The sequence below is a fragment of the Alternaria arbusti genome (assembly GCF_024043155.1).
Source record: "Alternaria arbusti strain BMP 1465 chromosome Unknown scaffold_31, whole genome shotgun sequence".
NCBI classification, from domain to species: domain Eukaryota; kingdom Fungi; phylum Ascomycota; class Dothideomycetes; order Pleosporales; family Pleosporaceae; genus Alternaria; species Alternaria arbusti.
The window spans coordinates 1-19,418 of NW_026249971.1; the positions used below are offsets into that span (position 1 = coordinate 1).

The 19,418-nt window shown below is 53.0% G+C and overlaps 6 protein-coding genes across 6 annotated transcripts; 3 read left to right on the top strand and 3 right to left on the bottom strand.

Moving 5' to 3' along the window:
- Nucleotides 1–947: 947 nt before the first annotated feature.
- J4E86_011193 (uncharacterized protein) lies at nucleotides 948–2,830 on the bottom strand (the record flags this gene model as incomplete). The annotated part of the gene is made up of 4 exons (XM_051451687.1): nucleotides 948–1,698; nucleotides 1,756–1,915; nucleotides 1,969–2,491; nucleotides 2,573–2,830. The coding sequence occupies 4 exons, from the start codon at nucleotides 2,828–2,830 to the stop codon at nucleotides 948–950; spliced, it is 1,692 nt and encodes a 563-aa protein (XP_051297082.1).
- An 853-nt stretch (nucleotides 2,831–3,683) lies between these two features.
- Nucleotides 3,684–5,131, top strand: J4E86_011194 (uncharacterized protein; the record flags this gene model as incomplete). The annotated part of the gene is made up of 3 exons (XM_051451688.1): nucleotides 3,684–3,702; nucleotides 3,758–3,852; nucleotides 3,911–5,131. 3 exons carry the CDS (start codon nucleotides 3,684–3,686, stop codon nucleotides 5,129–5,131), a joined length of 1,335 nt encoding a protein of 444 aa, XP_051297083.1.
- A 481-nt stretch (nucleotides 5,132–5,612) lies between these two features.
- J4E86_011195 (uncharacterized protein) lies at nucleotides 5,613–10,334 on the bottom strand (the record flags this gene model as incomplete). The annotated part of the gene is made up of 7 exons (XM_051451689.1): nucleotides 5,613–6,404; nucleotides 6,458–7,164; nucleotides 7,220–7,547; nucleotides 7,596–9,128; nucleotides 9,180–9,449; nucleotides 9,500–9,767; nucleotides 9,817–10,334. The coding sequence occupies 7 exons, from the start codon at nucleotides 10,332–10,334 to the stop codon at nucleotides 5,613–5,615; spliced, it is 4,416 nt and encodes a 1,471-aa protein (XP_051297084.1).
- A 1,424-nt stretch (nucleotides 10,335–11,758) lies between these two features.
- J4E86_011196 (uncharacterized protein) lies at nucleotides 11,759–13,538 on the top strand (the record flags this gene model as incomplete). The annotated part of the gene is made up of 4 exons (XM_051451690.1): nucleotides 11,759–11,995; nucleotides 12,058–12,730; nucleotides 12,780–12,948; nucleotides 13,001–13,538. The coding sequence occupies 4 exons, from the start codon at nucleotides 11,759–11,761 to the stop codon at nucleotides 13,536–13,538; spliced, it is 1,617 nt and encodes a 538-aa protein (XP_051297085.1).
- Nucleotides 13,539–14,056: 518 nt separating this feature from the next.
- Nucleotides 14,057–14,587, top strand: J4E86_011197 (uncharacterized protein; the record flags this gene model as incomplete). The annotated part of the gene is made up of 1 exon (XM_051451691.1): nucleotides 14,057–14,587. One exon carries the CDS (start codon nucleotides 14,057–14,059, stop codon nucleotides 14,585–14,587), a length of 531 nt encoding a protein of 176 aa, XP_051297086.1.
- Nucleotides 14,588–16,301: 1,714 nt separating this feature from the next.
- On the bottom strand, nucleotides 16,302–17,266 carry J4E86_011198 (uncharacterized protein; the record flags this gene model as incomplete). Its single annotated transcript, XM_051451692.1, has 4 exons — nucleotides 16,302–16,709; nucleotides 16,753–16,896; nucleotides 16,991–17,019; nucleotides 17,116–17,266. The coding sequence occupies 4 exons, from the start codon at nucleotides 17,264–17,266 to the stop codon at nucleotides 16,302–16,304; spliced, it is 732 nt and encodes a 243-aa protein (XP_051297087.1).
- Nucleotides 17,267–19,418: the final 2,152 nt, after the last annotated feature.

The window sequence follows — 19,418 nt, forward strand, 5'->3', positions numbered from 1 at the left end:
CCCCCCCCCCCCCCCCCCCCCCCAAGTCAGAGTCTTATCTCTTGTCCACTGAGCGTGAAGTCGATGAACAGTCGCTTCTTGCGCCGTAGACGTAGTATCTATGCTTTGCACATCCTCACATAAAACAGGTAATCTGAACAAGTAGTCAAGCAAATGTCCGTACTGAATCATTTTGATTCTGAAAATTTGGCATACAGTGGATGATAGATAGATGCACTGCTTTAGCATAGGATTCTGCTCGGGAGGCGTGGGTTTCAATATACCTTATCAGGTAAGTTTAGCAACGCCGTTGAAAGCAGCGGACTGTTACTCTTTCCACCGGAAACCTTAGCCCGACTCTCCTACACTACAACTTTAGTCCACAACCTGTCTATCGGACCACTTTCCACTGACTTGAGCGGCAAATCTTTTCCTCTCACTACGATCGTTCCTTTCAAGGTAATGCATGCTCAAGTTGAAGTGCCGTGGTGTCGATGTTCGTTGCTGGCTGACTGACTGAATGCGCTAGTGGGGTTCCGGCACCGAATTACCACAACGCGAAGGTTTGAGTGGCTGTGGAAAGCAGCGGACTGTTACTCTTCTGCTTTCATGCGGACTTGCTGGCTGGCGCGTCGTTGTGTACGACTGCGCAGCCCAGTTTTACACGGGGTGGGCTGGTTCATGGAATATTTTGTATCTGCTTGTACGTGCAGACTTGGGATCTTGGTGCACGTATGTTTGGCAGCATTAGCTTTGTAGTTCTTGCTTTATTGCTTGTTCATGGTGATGTTGAAAGATCGGGGCATCTTGAGGTGGGGGCTGGGCTCTGCGCGTCGCTTCTCATTTGAAGACGAAAAGAACAACTAAGCTCAAGCGGGTGGTGGGCGGCCTCCACGCATTATGTAAAGTCTAGCGTGTTTAGACGTTTGGAATACCTACCTAGGTAGGTACGAAAACAGAGCGCAACTTCACTTGTTGCACACCTTAAACCAAGTCCCTGGCTGCCTGACGTGATCTCCCTGTTGAATATCCCATTCCACATTGACCACTTTCATCTCCCTCTTGTTCGCTCCCGTATAATTGTAATCGCCCGTGACACACTCCTCATCTTTCAGCGACACGATCTCGCTGGCCCAGTAATCACTCGCATACATCGCTCCCTTGGGGTTGCCTCCATAACTCACACTCACCATCAATATTAGGGTTCCCAAGTACTCCGCCCCGACTTGCGGTTGGTATCCCACTTGCTCGTCAAAATAATCGCGCGACCCTGGTAGGAAGCACTTAAGCTCGTGAAATTTCTTCTCGCTCTCCTGCGAGGAGTCTGTGATCGCGGGAGGGCTAGACCAAATGGCATACTCGAACAGCCCGGTGCCCCCCGTCAAGGCCCTGCCAGTATGTCCAGCTAAGTAGCTTGTGCCTCCGGGCAGCACGGGGCACTCGAACGAGGAAATCACGCCATATAGATCACCCCTGGACGTCATACGTCGCAACCGTGGTATCAGAGTGTATGACGAGTGGTTCTCGACTCGGGCGAGGAACGTACGGGCGCAATAGTCATTCCACGAGGTGAGCTTCGAGAGTTGCACAGAGGGAGGCAGCGTGAGAGGGAGAATGACAAGAGTGATAGTCCATACGTCGTTGTTCGTACAGCGCACGCGGATATGGGGCTGGTTCTTGGGCGGATTGGGCAGCGGAATTAACTTGGCATCGAAGGAGCTGCACACGGTCAGCTTCTAGACGTGAGGACGAGCGACGGTGGGATATGGCACTTACCTGCTTGTACCACGGATCATCCACCGGTCTGTGTCGGGCTTGAAGGAGAAGTCCCATTCATGCGCATGAATGGCGTAGCTCGGCTTCCTCCAGCACCACTGCCTATTTGTATACAACATCTCTGAATCTAGCACATCGCCCTCCTGGTACGTCGGCACGCCTGCGTCTGGGTAAGTTCTGTCTGTACGAAGTGCATTTGAGACATATACTGACTTCGTGTCCCTGCCTCTGCAGGTTTATCGAGCGCCGCCTGGATGGTCCTGATGAAGGGGGCCTTGTATACTGGTTCGGACGCCGTCTGCCTCTTGATCTCGCTCCAGAGCGTGTCATACGCAGGGCAAGTTCGCTTTCGATCGTCCCACAAGTCCCGCCACGCCTTGACACGCTGGTCGCTTCTCGCAGCTGCATTTGCCATGATCTTGTCCTTCTTCGCTGCATCCATCTCCTTTCGCGACCTGTAATACAACAAGACCAAGGAGAGACCCAAACGCTCTATCATAATGGTATACTTGAGGGTCGCTTCTTGCTGTCGTTCAAATTCCCGGATGCCATACTTCATATTGTTTTCGTTTTGCAGCTCTTTCCATTGTTCTGCGGCGAGTGGCGCCAGGAGGCCCTGTGACCCTTCGCCCTCGTTGTTCATGAGCATGGCATCCATGTCATCCAGCCGGTCTTGGACGCCGTCTCGGCCTTCAATCTCGTCCACCCGTTTGGTGAATAGCCCAGCATCTTGCACCTGTAGCCTATCTCAGTTTTCTTTTCTTTATCGAACTCAGTCGACAGAGGGAAGATGGACAGTGGACAGAAAACAACGTACCATGGCCGCCTCCTTCAACCCTCTGAAGCAATTCCTCACTCGATTCGCAGCGTCCGTAATCTTTTGCTTCCGGATCGTGTCAACGGTCAACTTGCCCAACTCGTCGATTTTGTCCCCCAGCGCCTTCAGCTCTTGCTGCAACTTCTCTTCTCTGGACTTCAGAGATTCGATATTCATGCCGTCAGCCAGACCCTCGGCAATCTGCGAGGCCAGCTTGGCACCCGCCGATTTGACCAAGGCCAACAGCAAGGCTTCCATTGTTGACGGGTACGAAGAGCGAAGTGGGGAGAACTATGGGCAGTGTGACTGTGACAAAAATGTGGACGGCGCTGCGACCAGAACCAAAAGCGACCTCAAGGAAACGACTAGCTTCGGAAGTGGCTCACGGAATGCTCCAAAGAAGTCTTCTCGTGTGAGTTGAACATGAGCAAGTCGATACAGAAGGGAACCTTTTATCTTCACCCAAAACATCTTCTTTCAGCCACAACGAACGGGCAGAGCTGAAAGTACAACCCAGAGTCGGGCGAGGCGGGCCTAGACGGTCGACTAGTGTGACGAGGCCGCATTGATACGAATGTGGTATGCACCTAAGCCCAATGAGGTGTGTGAGCATGATTTATCTCAGTCTCCCATAGGGTCTGTGAAGATTGTGCAAAGTTGTGAAAACGTATTTACCTCCCGAGGTCGAATCTTTTAGTGCGTATTCGTAGACAACCTTGGAAAGCCGAAAGCTTAAGACAGAAGATCTAAGAAGATACCTAGGCCTGATCTCAGAACGACAAAAGTATAGTAGACAGCAATGAAAAGAAATGTTTTACTTGTCACGTGTGGAGCGTAGAACAATGACTAGAGAGAGAAGCGTAGATCACAGTAGAAGCGGTGGAGTTGCTGGTTCACTACCCCGCAAGAAACGCCACAAGCGCCGCCACAACGCTCACAGCCACAGCTGACGTAAGGAGCCTTGGGATGCTCGAACCATCCGTTCAGTATGACACTCCACTCTTCGCACGCCCAACGCACGCGATCAGGCAGCAAAGTCTGCGCACCCTCTCCTACACAACAACAGAAAAGCGTGAATACACCAGATTGAACTGCGATACAAAACGTCATCATGCCGCCGCCGCCTCCTCGTATGTCAATGCTCCTCTCCGTACTACATGCGACATGTACTGACACCGAATCCAGCACCACCGCCTCCCATGCCTGGGAAAGGAAGGGGCATGCCACCGGCTCCGCCGCCAATGGGAGGGATGAAAGCACCAGCGCCGGGTGCAGGCAGAGTTCGTCACATTCACAGGGACACCTGCACTACGTGGAACCCGGGCTAACGCGTCACAGGGAGCACTCTTGGGCGACATTACAAAGGGCGCACGACTGAAGAAAGTGACACAAATCAACGATCGATCCTCCCCTATAGTCGGCAAAGTCAGCGACGGTCCTGCAGCAGCACCCATGGGCGCGCTCAAGATTCCTGGAGCTCCGGCCGTCCCTGGAGGGGCAAACCGGGCAAGAGCCAACAGCGACAATGGAGATGGAGGGAGTGTACCGGCTTCGGCACCACAATTAGCGGGAATATTCGCTGGAGGTATGCCGAAGCTTAGAAAAGCAGGCGGTGTCAAGACAGGCGCAGAGGACCAGGCGCCTTATCTGTCAGACCCCGAATCGAACAGAGCTTCAGCTCCTCGAGGAGCAGCACCCAAACCGCCTGGACTTCCTCCTTCAGCACCTCCTGGGCCTCCGATTCCAGGTATGCGACCAGGGATGAATGCGCTCCGGGGTCAGGACTCAAGGCCCAACTCGGTAGCCTCAAGTATAAGCGGGAAGCCTAAGCCGCCTCCACCGATTGGAAAGAAGCCTCCTATGCCACCACCCTCCTCTCGAAAGCCATCGGGTCTCGCTGCACCACCTGCTCGGGCACCACCGCTCCCAGGATCCGCGCCGCCTGCTCCTCCGCCATTACCCCCGAGCTCGACGTCTCCTCGACCGACTGGCGCACCACCTGCTCCTCCACCACTACCACCTTCTCCAGCACCACGAGCGACCCCACCGCCGCCACCGCCGCCCTCTGTTCCCCCGCCATCGAGCGCGCAAGACGATGACGACGAATACGATCCATATAAATACAATTCAGCGCCTCCCATGCCTCCACCACCGCCCCCGCCCTCGAATGGGCACGCGCCGTCGCTCGCAGAAACAGCCGCGCGCAACGCCTTCAGTCGCACATCGCCTGCTGCTCCCCCTCCAGCACCGCCGAGCGCACCCGCGCCTTCTCCTCCACCCAGCCAACCGCTCAGCCGACCCGCCTCGCAAACACCACTGCGATCGATGATGGATTCAAGCTCATACACCTTGTCCAACGGTGGATCGAGTATCAAGAGTCCGACCAGCTCGCATGCTGGAGGAAGGGAAAAGGGCAGAATCAGGCCAATTCACGATTTGAGATGGAGATTCCAGGACGAAGGGCAATTCCCACGACCAAGAGAATTCACCGGCGGACCGAAGAGATACCGTGCTGGACGAGGCAGCAGCGTGCCATTGGACTTGAGTGCGTTTGAATGAGCAGGGTCGTGACACAATGTTTTTTGGGGGTGATTTGTTGCATTGCTGCTGGTCAGAGCGGGTCTAGGGATAGATATTGAAGTTTAGCCTTGGCGTTAACGGGGTTTGGTGCCTTTTGCGGTGTGTTGTGGACGGTCAGGGAAGATTGTTGGCGAGATGGTGTACGCATTACGAGACGGTACACCATGGGTATATCGCATGCAATAGCAGGCACCTCAGTACGTTCAAAAATATCAACAATATATCGTAAGAGAGCGACCAGTTGACATCTCGTGTTGGAATACTGATTACTAAGATCTAAGGTTTGAATAAGAAGGAATCTATGTTTCCGTGACATCGCGAGCCTTGTGGCTAGGTATCGAACAATGGAAGTACCTTCCCCAGAAAGAGATTGAAGAAAAAGAAAGAACCATTGACTGCACGTCAATCCCCGATGAAGTACGAGATCAGCCGGGACCACGACACAACGTGCCCAGATCGCCTAAGCGTTTTTCTTCTCCTTCTTCGTCCTGGGTACACGGCAGAGCCAGTAAAGGAAGATCGCCGCCGCCACATTAAACACAACGTAAACCCAAAGCAGCCCGAAATCCCTCCAGCGCGTATCCCAATCCGCATGAATACGCTGCAAAAACTGGTTCGTCGAGTCCATCTGGCAAAAGTTGCACTGCGCCGTGGCCTGCGCATCTCTCAGATAGCCACCCGCCATGTCAATATACTCAGACATGTACTCGCCACACGTCTGACCCTGTGGCGGAAAGAAAGTCTGGAACTCAGAGTCCGCGCAGTACGCAGGCGCTTGACCCAGCGTCGTCGACATGAAGCTCGATACGAGGTACGTGAACGGATTAACGCGGTACATGAAGATCCAGAACCCAGGTAAATCGTTAGGACCAGCAAGGATACCGCAGAAAGCGTACAGCATAATCGTAACCAACGTAGCGAGTGCACCAGCGATCTCCTCGTTCGGCGAGCCAGCGATAAGCAGATGAGCGAGTGTGCTTGCGAAGACGAAAACGGCGACGACGATGAGCAAGGCGTGGAAACCGCGGATGTTGACTGTGTTTGTGGCTTCTGCATTGTGGTATAGACCAGCGGGGTAGTACCATACTAGGAAGCAGAAGATGGCCATGAAGGCGTTCCAGGCTAGCTCGATGAAGATGTTGGAGAGGACGAAGGCTTGCCAGGCGTAGGTTTTTGATTGGCGCTCGCGGGCTTCGTAGAGGGTGCGCTGCGAGATCCACATTGGCATGATTTGGTAGATTAGTTGGATGACCTGGGTTGGTTGTTAGTGCGTATACGATGTTGGCTGTAAAAGGTTTTACGTACGACGAAGAGGAAGATGAAGACACCAAACATTTGGTTCTGGAGGCCCATCATCGTGTTTTCGCTTCCAAAGAAGGAAAAACCGATCAGCAGTGAGCAGCCAATTGTCAGAATGGCCTTCGAGTAGATGTATGAAGGGGTTCTCCAATACTGCTGGGCACACCGCATGGCTACAGCGCGGAGCTGAACCATGAACGAAGCAGCAAAGACCTGGTGGCTGGCATCGGCTGAGTCCATGACTGCGGAAGGCCGGTTGGCAAGCTCCCTGAGATCGGCAAGCTCGGTCTGAAGATGCATGTACTCTTTGCTGTTCTTCCAAACCGTAGGCCAGTCGATCTCGGTCTTTGCACCTGGCGCCGCGCCAATCGCCGCGAGCATGTACTCTGCGGGGTTGGTACCAGGAGGGCATGCTGATGCGCCGTTGCGGGTGAAGTAATCAAGAAGAGTTTCGGAGCCGCGACCGATCTCGCCGAAGTAGACGGTTCTTCCACCTTTGGCTAGGAGAAGGAGTCGGTTGAAGCGCTGGAAGAGAAGAGACGAGGGCTGATGGACAGTGCACAGGATTGCTTGCCCATCACGGGTCAGCTTCTCCATCAAATCGCAGATGGACCATGAAGTCTGACTATCGAGACCGGATGTAGGTTCATCGAGAAAGAGCAGTAGCTTTGGACGAGCGGCGAGCTCAACGCCGATTGTGAGGCGCTTACGTTCTGTAGGACATTAGCGAAGCTCGTAGAAGCAAAGTTGCAGTATTGGAGTGCTTACGTTCAACATTGAGTCCGGATCCTGGGATTCCGACCACGGCATCGGCGTACTGTTCCATGTCCAAAAGGCGAATCACGTGGTCGACATAGGCTAGGCGCTCTTCGCGTCCGTACTCAGGCGGCTGACGCAGCAATGCTGAGAACTCCAGCGCCTCTCGTACAGTGGATGTGTCCAAGTGGATGTCTTGTTGCATGCAGTAGCCAGTCTGTCGCTGGAAGCTGTCGTCTCGCTGACGGCCATCGACAAGCATGTTGCCACCAATGACACCCATGGTTGTTCGGCTTGCGAGCACGTCGAGCAATGTGGTTTTGCCTGCGCCTGACACGCCCTAAGACTTGTTAGCTGGGATTCTAATTGAGTGTGTTGAACATCATACCATAAGAGCTGTCAGTGTACCGGGCCTGATATAGCCGTCCACACCGTCTAGGATCTTGCGGGTTTCTCCCTTGATCTGGACTTCGTAGGTGACCTTCTCCCAATGGAAGATAGACACCTGCTTCTGCATTCCGGGTTCGGGATCACTGTTGCGACTGATCTTCTCGCCCTCGTGAACGGTCGCTCCGCCATTCTCTTCATCCACGCCATTCTTCTTGGCCGTGCTCTTCATCTTGGATCGACGAAACACAAGCACCTCGCCCTTGGACCGTTCGGAAGCAACCAACTCGCTCATAACGAGATGTGCGAGGAAGAGAATGACAGTGATAGCAATGATGATGCCATAGTTGGACCATCGCTCGCTATACTGATACTGAAAGGCAGTCTCGACGTATGCAGTGCCATTGACGTAATCGAGGCCTGGTTGAGAACCTTGCACAGCGCATGCTCGCTGTTCGGGAGCGACGTTCTCATACGATGGACCAGTGGGTACGAAAGACGAACAAGCGAATGTGCGACCGTGGAACTCGTTGACCATGACGTTTTCGAAGCCATATGCAACCGGATTGATCCATCGGAACCAACCTGCCCAGCCTTTCATATACTGGATTGGAATCGCAAATCCTGTATAGAGCACGAGCATTATCAGAATGAGAGAGCTCGGTGCAAGTGCCTGTGAGAGAGTCTTCGTCATTGAAGCGAATAGGCGAAAGAACATGCTCATAGAGAGGCCGGTGGTAAATCCAACGAGCAAGAAGTAGAAGTACGGACCGGGTTCTCGGCGTAGGTTGGACATGAAGTAGAGCGTCGTATTAACCACGAGACTGTTGGTGATTTTGTATGGTAGATCCACGATCATGGAAGACAGGGCTTCTGCCGACGGATGATAAAGGGCATATCGGTTGTGCTTCTCGACGATGGTGCGTTTGGAGTAGAGGTTCATGATTTCGAGCATCGACCCGAAGGCATTGAGCAGCACCACCATGAACAAGACTCCACCGCGCTTGAAGAACGACGCTGTGGACTGGGGTAGGTTGTAGAAGATGCTCGCTATGATGAGCGCCTCAAAGAAGTTGACGACAAGCATCGTCAGAGGCACACTCGGGTCGTTCTTCAGCCTCTGCACGTCTCTCCACATGCAAAGACGAATTTGCCTCCAGTAGGAAAGGGTGTAGGGTGACTTCTGTCTTTGCTTCTTGGATTTCTCCAGGGTTCTCGAAAGCGCAAAGCGTTCGTGTTGCCCGCCTTTGAGGGGATACGTGTTGTTGTACTCCTCTATCGATTGCAATAGCCGTTGGCGGTCGGGGCTTTCTTTCCAGCATCGAGCAAAGTCGTCGGAGGTACGCGGTGTTTTGCCTTCGAAGCCTGGCCTGATACGGCGCTCAGAGGCCGATGTCATTGATGTAAGGAAGTCAGGCGTAGTCTGAGAGGCAGGGCATTCGAAGCCAAGGCGTTCGAAATATGCGCGTGCTTCGTTCGCTGGTCCGAAGTAGATCTGTCGGCCTTCGTAAAGTACGGTCACTTTGTCGAAAACCTGTGGGGAATCAGCATTGCTATTTTTCCATGTAATCATGCTATAGCTTACCTCATACGCGGCTTGTGGAGCTTGGTAAATGGCGATGACACATGCTGCCCCAAAGACGTCGCACTGGGTTCGGAGTGTCTTGCAAAACTCCACGGCATTAGCAGAGTCAAGTCCACGAGTCGAGTTGTCCCATAGTTGAAGCGGGGCAAAACTGAGAGATGCTTCCGCGATCGTCACTCTCTTGCGCTCGCCGCCGCTGACTCCTCGTACGAAGTCGTTGCCAACGCGTGTGTTGGCCGTGTGCGAGATGCCGTACATGGCCATTATGACCTGTCAAGAGTCAGTAATCGTACCGGTTGAGTCCCAACTAGAGTACGTACATCTCGAAGATGCTCGGCATAGCGTCGACGACTGATGCCACCAGGAATGGTACGAGGTGCTCGAGCCAGAGCCGCGAAGTAAAGCGTGTCACCAACGCTCAGCTGGGGGAAATGCGCGTCAACCTCAGCGGTATAGATAGCTTCCCCACGGAACACGGTGTTCATGTCCTTTGCTGGTACTCCTTGGTAGTTGAGATACGAGTCAGGGCTGACTTGGAAGCCATGAGTCTCGCCTGCGATGGTCTTCAAAAGGGTAGAACACCCTGATCTACTAGTCATTAGTCCATGTTGCTGAATACAACAACAGTGAAACGTACCCAGGTGGTCCCAAGACACATAATTGCTCTCCAGGAAGGAGCAATCCGTCCAGGTCGCGCAAGATCTCGATCTTCTGCGTGCCTCTGCCAAACAGCGAAGGAAGCTTCAATATTGTGTTCCCTACTGTCGACTGGAAGTCGGTTGGTGAACCTTTGCCCCACACGTTCAGGCCTCTGAAAGCAACGCCCGCTACGCGAGGAATGGTTTCCTCGCTACTATAACGCAGGTTATAGAAGGAGCGCGCCCAATCCTTGGCACGGAATTGGTCACTTCTAGGATCAAGTCCTCCATGTGCATCTTCGGCGAAGGGTGAGCCAAAATGTTGCTGTTCAGACTGTGTTGTAAACTTGCGCACGAGCTCGTGGATGTCTCGATCACGCTGTGCTTCCTGTCGAACTTTGGTCTCGTCGTCAACTCCTGTGAGACTGGAGCTAGCGTCCGACTTCAGATCTACGCGGTCAACACGTGCTTCTTCGTTTGTCGCTTGCGCCTCTGTGAAGCCTAATGCGGCTGACATGCTGGTCAGAAAGGCAGGTCCAACTTCGGGGAAACTGCGACCAGGTGAATGCGTCAATCCAGGTATGCCTGGTTCCTAGTGGTCACGAACAACATTAGTCAATGTTCTCAACTGGGGTGTATGCACGAGGATACGTACGGTTGGGAGCCCGTGAACAGATCGATTAGCGCTCGCTAAGTGTGAGCAGGGGGAGATCTGAGATGGCGATGTTTGATAGAGCCCGTAGCCCTGGTAGATTTACCTTATATCATGCGATGCTTTTTTGCAATCCATGCCTTTACGACTGTGGATGATGTAAGTTTCTGCCTCGAAAGTCCCGGAAGTCCATGCCCAGGTGCCATGATTGCAGACAGTTGTCTTCGGCAATCTTGGCGCGAATGAATCGAAGTGAGCGTTCGCGTCCAGGGCTGCTGTTGGTTCCTGAAACGTGCAGGGTGCGGACATTCGGCAAAGCCCGAAAGTCCGTGGAAACCCTCGGGCTCCGTGCTGCACCAAGCATCCATCTCCACCCTCTACGAAGGATCGATCACATTATCTATTTCCCATGCGCGAAACCCCGGCAAGCCGCCTGCCGAAAATTCCGCTGTTGCGCGCGACTTTCTTTCCGGGACTTCGGCGTGCTTTTACCGAACGCTCTTAAGATGACGATGAAGCTTGCCGTAGGTACCTGCCCTAAACCTACGTCCGCGGAAACAGTCCATTTGCTAAGCTGCCATTGAAGTGTCTTCGTTGTAAACGAAAGAAGATCAAATGCGACAAAGCAGAGCCAATATGCCATCAATGTATTGCCGCCAAGGAAGAATGCCATTATGTAGAGCGCAGACAACGGCCGCGCCATGCCCACCAAAAGGCTGTCGTACAGCATCTCAGTCAGCGACTAGAACAACTGGAGAAACAAATTAGCGACGCTGGTGATGATCGGTCGTCATCCGTATCCGAAGTCGTGCCCAGACGCGATAGTATCCGAAAGAGCACTCCGGTGCCTTCACCCGAGGCCTCATTAACTGTGGCTGATGGCCAGGATTCATGGGTAATAACACCCACAAACGGAGGCGCTCGTGTTTGCTGCGTTTTGTCTTGATATCTCGAACTCCCCGAAGGTATCCATAGCATTTCACATGGTCAACGTCCTGTCAGAACATCCCATGTGGACTTACGATGTCTTATCTTCTACTGTGTTACGAAGCACATGAGGTACATATAGCGGCAAGGGGTTGGGGTCGGCGATACAGCTTCAAAAACGCATCTCTTCATATGAGGAGCCATCAGCACATGACTCAGCACACACGAGCGCCTTCGAAAATCTTCTCAACTATCATCACAGCTAATCATGATAGATCTACCGACTTGCGACGGACACAAGACGCAGCTTCCAACACAAGGCTACCCCAGTCTCGACACCAACACCAAGCATCGACAACGCAATGCTGTCTCTCAACGAAGCGCTCGAAGACCTTGGAAAGTTGAGGGTGCGCACTGAGACGCACAGCGCGGATCTGAACCTATCCTCCGCAGAAGCGCGGACGTGTATTGACGGCTTTATCTCCGTCATGAGCTCAATGCTTGCGCCAGATGCATTTTCTCGTTCCGTGATCGATACTGACCTCCTTTACGCGCTTCCCGATATCATCAAGTCTCCTTACGTCAACATCGATCCCGTGGTCCGCGTTATGTAGTAAGCAACCTATGCCTATTGAGGTTGTGTGCCACGTGCTGACTTTAGGTGGCTTCAAGCTACAATGCTCTGTTTTATGGACTGCAGCTGACTGACGGCCCGGGAGGAGATCTTACGACGAAGGCATACATGAAGATGCTCGAGAGCGTACCTGCTTGGCTCGCATCTCCAGGTGATACGAATATGGACGTACATATTGCAGCCCTCTCAGCATGGACGGCCATGACTACTCACGACTACCAACTGGCATGGAAGTTCCACTGCAAGTCATGCCAACACATTAAGTCGATCGGAATAGATCGGCTAGACACGGTTCCGGCAAAGTCCTTCGAAGAGGAAACCGAGAGAGATGTTGGTCGCTACACGTACTGGTACGTTGTCTCCATCGACACGTTCTTCCGTTTGTTCTATGGGAAGCCCACTGTTCTGCGATGGTCGCCAAACAAGGTCCGCCCGCCCCTACTCTTTCGTCCCGACAACATGCATCCTTCGGCGCTCCATGTTACCATCAGTGTCGTGTGGGTGCGATATACCCTGTTGACCGTAGAGGCGATCGGTTACATTGACGAAAACCCGCCACACGATCGCAACAGCTGTGTCCAAAAGGCTGACGAAGCTTGTTCGCAAATGGAAGACCTCATCAGCGAATGGAGATTGGAGGAGGTGATGAACGGCAAAGAGACTACAGATGATGTTCGCTGTCTTCTTGCAGATCACATCAGTAGGTGAAGTGCGGCAATGAGCTAAGATTGAGCTGACCTCAAATTCAGTGAACATATATGCGACTATCATTGGTATTCAGAGGCTGGTACAACAGCACCGAACCAGACCCGGACCTAAGGACATCACCCTCAGAGCCGCACGAAGAGTTTTGAGCATTATCCTTGACTTTTATGCGGATATTAACCTGAACGCCAAGTTTAAGAGTATCACGAATCAGTAAGCCGCCACTCTCTTTACTTCGCGCAAAGCATCCGCTGACTTGGCCCAGTTTCATAACGCTCTACCCTTTCTGCGTCGTGTTCACACTCTACGAACACATTGTGGCGTGTACCAATCCAGATGATTGTGAAAGCGATATACAATCTCTCGAGACGATCGGCGTCGCCATGGCGCAAAGCTGCGCAGAGCGTCAGGACTTGATACCGTTTGCCAAGACGATCAATGCACTGAACAGGGTCTCGCGGAGTCTACAAGATGAGAGACGCAGAGGCCCAGCCACCGTGGATTCCAGCGACAGCGTTGCTCAAGGGATGAACATGCCGCCGACAAGTTTCGATACGATTCAGAACTTGATGGCCAGCGAACTCCCAGACATTGACATGTCGGCCTTTTCATCGATGCCGGACTACACCGCGAATATGGATGGCGACTTCCAATCTCTCGGCTTCTTGAGGGGGCTTGAGAATGACTTTGTCACGCGGAATTGGCAGACTGACTGGTGGGATCTTGGTGGTGGTGGAGATGGCGACATAAGCCAGATGCCAGCGACAGATCCTTCAGCCTTTCCTTACACTCCACATACATGAGAAGGGCAAATTGTCAACGAAGCTCGGCCTTGAAGGGGCGATGAATCTTTCCGGTGACATTTGGGTGTATATATTACTATTCGCATGTCTGTATCATAGCTGTTTTAGGGTAGAGATGTATGGTTTGCTTACTGAATAGAGAATCTGGAATTGTGTCTACCAGTTAACCCTCACCAAGAATTTCCGGGTATATGAAAGTGCAGCGCAGAATACTGGATATATCAGCTCAGGCGTACCCCACCCCATGTTAGCACGTCGGCTATCCTATACTAGCTCTCGTTGCCCGCTCCACTGAAGCTATTCACCAGACAACATACGGTACATCCGCCGGTCAGGTTATATGAGAACACATTGACCGTATACGAATTCATTCCTTGAACAGCTGAACATATTTACAAAATGTCACAATTATGCCCCCAAACTACACGCTCCACCGACTTCCTCACACAAAGTCTCCCAAAACATTTGTACCAGTCTCCTTCCTCAATACATCGCGTGCAGTCCACTTCCCAGTAACAATGCAGCCTCCATTTCCCTCGCCCACAGCAACCTGGCAGAACGAGTCTCACACCGCCATCGACCCATCAGATCCCAATCTCAGCCAAATAGGAAAAACAGTCATTATAACCGGAGCCGGTAGCGGCATCGGTCGCGCAACCGCTCTTGCTTTTGCGAAAGCAGGTGCAGCATGCCTGATCCTAATCGGACGTACTGAGTCGACTCTTCATGAAACCGAGAGGCTATTCGGTGACAGCAAGTCAGACTGCATGGTCTTCCCCGTTTCAGCAACCGACGAGACTGCGATGCAGAATGTTGCTAGACAGGTCAGCGCATGGGATGTCCTTGAACTTGCCGCAGTGCACATCTCTTCGCCGTCCTCGATTGTCAAAAGTACGCTGCAAGACTGGTGGGCAGACTATGAAACGAATGTGAAGGCGATAGTCATCGCTTCACAGGCTTTCATTCCGAATGCGAAGTCTGATCCAGCGGCTTTGCCGCCAGCGGATATACCTGGGTTGTCGGGCTACCTTACTTCGAAGGTCGCGTAAACGAAGATCGTCGAGTTTCTCACTGTTGAGAACCCAAATCTTTTTGCGTGTGCTGTACATCCTGGCATGGTCGATACAAAAGTCTTCCGAGGCTCTGGTGTGGATCCGTTGCAGTTGCCCATGGATTCTGATAAGTGTGTATCAGAAAGGGCGAGGACAAATGCTAACTATTCCGCAGCGGAGCACAGCGCAAACTTCCTAGTTTGACTGTCGCAATCAAAGCTGAGTGTGCAGCGATGATTACGTGATATTTGATATCCTCCCCGACTTCATCATTTCAACACAAGAGTGTGGGTTGATAGATGGTACCTAGGGGGACTGGGGCCCCAAAAGAGTAGAAGCATGTGGTTGAGACATGCGGGTTCAAGAAAACGGAATCGAGCCACAAGGACTAACGATACCGTGCACCCAGCTAAGAGGGAATCTACCGCACAAGGCCAGTAAACGCGCCCAAAGTGGATGTGAGCTCAGACGTGCTACAGCGTAGAGCACAGTCCGAGGCGCTACAGTTAAGAGCGACGGGATGTTTACAAGTAAACGCGACGGCGAGCAAAGCGCCGACTGCCACATCATCAGGATATGTGACAGAGACGAATTGTTCGCGGTGAGGAGCAAAGGAGCGACGGCCAAAAAGTTGTATATATCGAGCAGACGCTAAGAGACGCACGGACCAGGCAGCAAACAACCAGCGATGAGGTGGGAAGTCCAAACCTCACCGAGTCACCAGTACTAATTCGTCTCCTGCTGTCACGTCGTACCTTCTCGACGCATGTATAGATAATTGTATTTATGAGCTATAACGTAGAGAAACTCGATGCTGGCCGATGAGGGAAAGTCCACGTTGGTGCCGTTACGTGCCCGATATCACATCGACAGTCCTCACATCCGATCAAAACCCAAAGCCAACCTCCGAGATCAACCACAAGCTACTTCCCGCTTCACCTCCCGCGCAAACCAACCACCACACCCATCCAACCATCTCCCCATCCCCTAGGCCTCCAAATCACCTGACCCTCACAAGCGAGCCGCCCCGCCAAGTCCCTCCAGTGCCACACCAAGCCCCCAACTTCCAACGGCGCAACCGCCATAACCAACAAGTGCCAACTTCCGATCTCGATCTGAACACGCGTTTCGCACCAACAACCCCAACAAAACAACGACTTTTCAGTGTTGACTCAGCCCCAACGGCCGTCGACGCTCAAGCCACAGCTGTTGCGAGTCAAACTATGAGTCCAGTTATATGACATCATCGACCGCATCGACCGGAAGGAGCGATCCGCGGAAGTTGCTTCCTCCGATTCCGAAGCATGGAAGGTACACACGTGGACCAGCTAACGACTAGCCTTAGCAGGGAAGGAGCGAACATCACAGGGTACGCAACCAAGTTTGCGAAAGTCTAACGAGTCCAAAGTTTGAAGACACGAGGCAAGGGAAATTTGACAAGTTGATCTTGAGCGTCATGAGCGATAGCATTTCGTGATTAGTTATCTGCGTGTTCGTATACGAGATCTACGGATTCGCGTCGTTCTGTATGTGACTACAATCTCCGTCTCGTAATAGAGAACATCCTCATTTCAATGTGGATAGTCATGCATAGTGGAAAACACCCAAGTCCTTAACGCCGTTATGCGGTATCCAACCATTTCTCCCGGAGCATTAATACAACTCTTCGGTGTTGGATCCCCCGCAATTCATAATTCATCCTCTACATGTATCACCGTGCCTCCGCGGGAACCTCTGCCGCTGGCTTTGGCATGGGCTTGAGCTCTGAGCCTGCCCCGCTCTCAGCCCGCTTCCGGCCTGTGAGGGAGAAGTGATGGCTCGAGCTAGGTCGCTCTTCCGCCTTGTCGGTGTTGTTGTTATCACCGAAGCGCGAGAAGATGCTGCGCTTCTTTGGCTGCGGCTTCGGCTCGTCGTTCAGGCCCACCTCCTCGAACCCCTCTTCGGGTACTTGCTCGTGGCTTTCGCTGTGGCGGGGTTGTTGCATCGAGGAGCGTGGTGTGGCGCGCGAACGGCGGACGTCGAGCGAACGTCTGGTATCTACGGAGCGGCGCGCATCGAGTGACTGGCGGGGATACGTTTCATGGACGTTGTCTTGGATTGGAGAGCGCGCGGAAATGTCCTGGACTGATTAGCGGGGTCTTGCCACTGGTCGCATAACATACAAATGACCGCCTGTAGGAGTCAAAGCTCTCGCGCGAGATGCTAAACGGCTCATTCTCGGCGAGCAGACTGCGGTGATTTGAAGATGTGGTCGAGATGTTAGACTTGGAGTGCCAGAAGGTGGGCTTCTCTTGCTGAGGGCTCGGCTGTCGCAACGTCAATCAATGTCTCACGCGATGACATACGCGCGTGTCGCTGTCCCTCCTGCATCCACAATCACATGGGCTTGACATTGCTTACCGGTAGATACACGCCGCTGTCGTTTATTTCTATCATATGGTAAGCGCCCACTCAGCCGATGCAGTGATGCCGCCCCAGGAACATGCTCATGTTTGAGCCCCAGGCGCATTCGCGGGAGATCTCACCACTCAATTTGTACTCGACAGGGTCCTTGACCTGCACGGGTGCGGCGCCCGAAACAGCTGTGCTCTTGAAACCGTTCTCCGGCGCGCTCCGCTGGGCCTCATCGACGGCCTCAGGCACACCCGCGCGACGAAAGGGATTGCGGATAGGCATAGTGGTAGGGCGCTAGGGATCAAACAAGGCGGTACGAGAACAGAGTGGGGAGTTTCAGTAGGCTGGTGTAGATTGAAAAGGCGAGGAGGAATGGTAGGTCGCGGCTGAGATCATGACTTCTGCGCGGCGCCAATCGGGCAGGAACCAATTGCCCTAATGTGGCATCGCCTCGGCACCTACCAAGTCCCGATTCAATCTTGAAATGTCCTCGTGTGAGAGGTTGGCGCAAAACCAAAGACGTCATGTCGCAGACGCGCAGACTTGATTGACTGTTGTCTGTAGAGATTTCATCAGCTGTCGAACCAGGCACGCTCTGGGGTGCAGATCAGACTGATCCCTGCATTAACACGACGGAAGTCAGGTACCAGAGAACCCCTCAGCTCACCACAGCCGCGCCTCAAAACAGCTTGTTTGCACCTCACACAGGCTGACCTGCGTTATCGCGACTAGAGAACTGCTCACCGGCGGTATCCTTACCTTTGCGCTGGCACGAACATTCGCTACGGCACCTTGCGCTAGGTGGGTGTGATGCGGTGGTGAGGCAACTCATCTAAATCAGGCTGCGACGGGAGGTTGCGCCTCATATCCGAAACATTGGAAGATCTTCGCGGTCAAAGACGATGGTTTCTGTGCCTCAGCCATCAGCCTCTGCACGATCCGAAGTTCGCACGGCCGACTCCACTGCTGTCGGCCCCTCTTTACTCGATCTGTGACCGGGGTAATATGTGCGGAACATGAGGCTGTGCCCATGTAAGCAAGGTCGGCAACGTTCGAGATCCCAGCGAAGTTACATGAGATATTTCGAGTGTAGACACTGCAGGCGATCCATGTGATGGAATGGTAGCTGCGAACTCTCGAGACGGACCTACCGCGGTAAGTAGGGTCTGGTGCTTGAGTCTCCCCGACAACACTTTGGAATGTTTTGAGATGCCGTTTGCCCTGGCTACGGATACTACGGATACTTGCTAACGGTAGCCGCATGGGAAGAAGGAATTCGCCGTACATGAACCACTTGGAGATGCCGTATCCGCGACGCTGGGTCGGAAGATCAGCGTACGGTAGTCAGGTCAACTCAGCCTTGGTGAAGTGTAGGAATGTAGTCGCATTAATGCCTTTTGTTCAGCAACATCGCGCTAGATACAGAGAGTGTTAGTAGCTACCTGTTGGTCAGTGGACAGCTCAACGCAAGGCTGCGTCGAGGCTGGACTGCTGCAAAGCAAACACGCATGCGGCAAACATCCCCACCGACGCTTGTCGAAGTGCATGGAGCAGATGCCAATCATGCCTTGCAGCTTCCCCTCACTTTGATCACCACTGCGGCCTAGTTGCAGCACAAAGCTCGTTCACTTGTGCGGTTGTGGTGAGGAGCTCCTAATCTTATACGAGCGCGATTATAATGCCCAGAAACTGGAAAGCGCCGGCGCATTATTTGAAGTTTTCGGATCATGAGATGGCATGGGTACGAAGGATTCGTGGATACGAGGACTAGGGTTGAGTCAATAATTTCGCGGCTTACTTTGCAGCACTAAATCGCCTTGTGCATCGTTTGCCTTGGCTGAGGCACCAAGACGGGAATCACCATCATCGTCTCGTCATGATCCAATTTTCTAGAACGAGAAGTGGCTTCCGATGACTTGTGGCTGAACGCCGGGAGAAAAAAATGGAACCGACCGAGGGGCCAACATTGAGTACGGCCAACACGTTCACCATGGCAAGGGCTTTCGTTGGGTAATTGTGTAGAGATGATGCTTTTTGAAGGTACTGAAAAGAACAGTTAGTATGACTAACGATCGTGTGTGATCAGTGCGCACTGGCGAGTGGTAGTAGATTCCGCGCTCGCCTAGACAATCGATACAGTCCCGGCATGGTGGCGAGCGACGAGATGACCCCAAAGCGTGCGCTGGAGAAAAGAATTTGGAACCGGCCGGGAGCGGTGTGCTGGGAGTGACCGTTACACCAGAGTAGATGCGGTGCGCCGTGCCCTCAAAGAAAGCAAGGACGTGCCCCGCTCCCATCCAGGTCTGTGAGATACCATCATGGTGGAGAAGCGAAAACCCATCTGGTGGATCGATGCGTGAGATGAACCTTGAAGAGTGCCAAGCAGCGACGAATAGCGGAAGGCCTTGGGCAAGAAAGTGGGAAGACCGTCTCA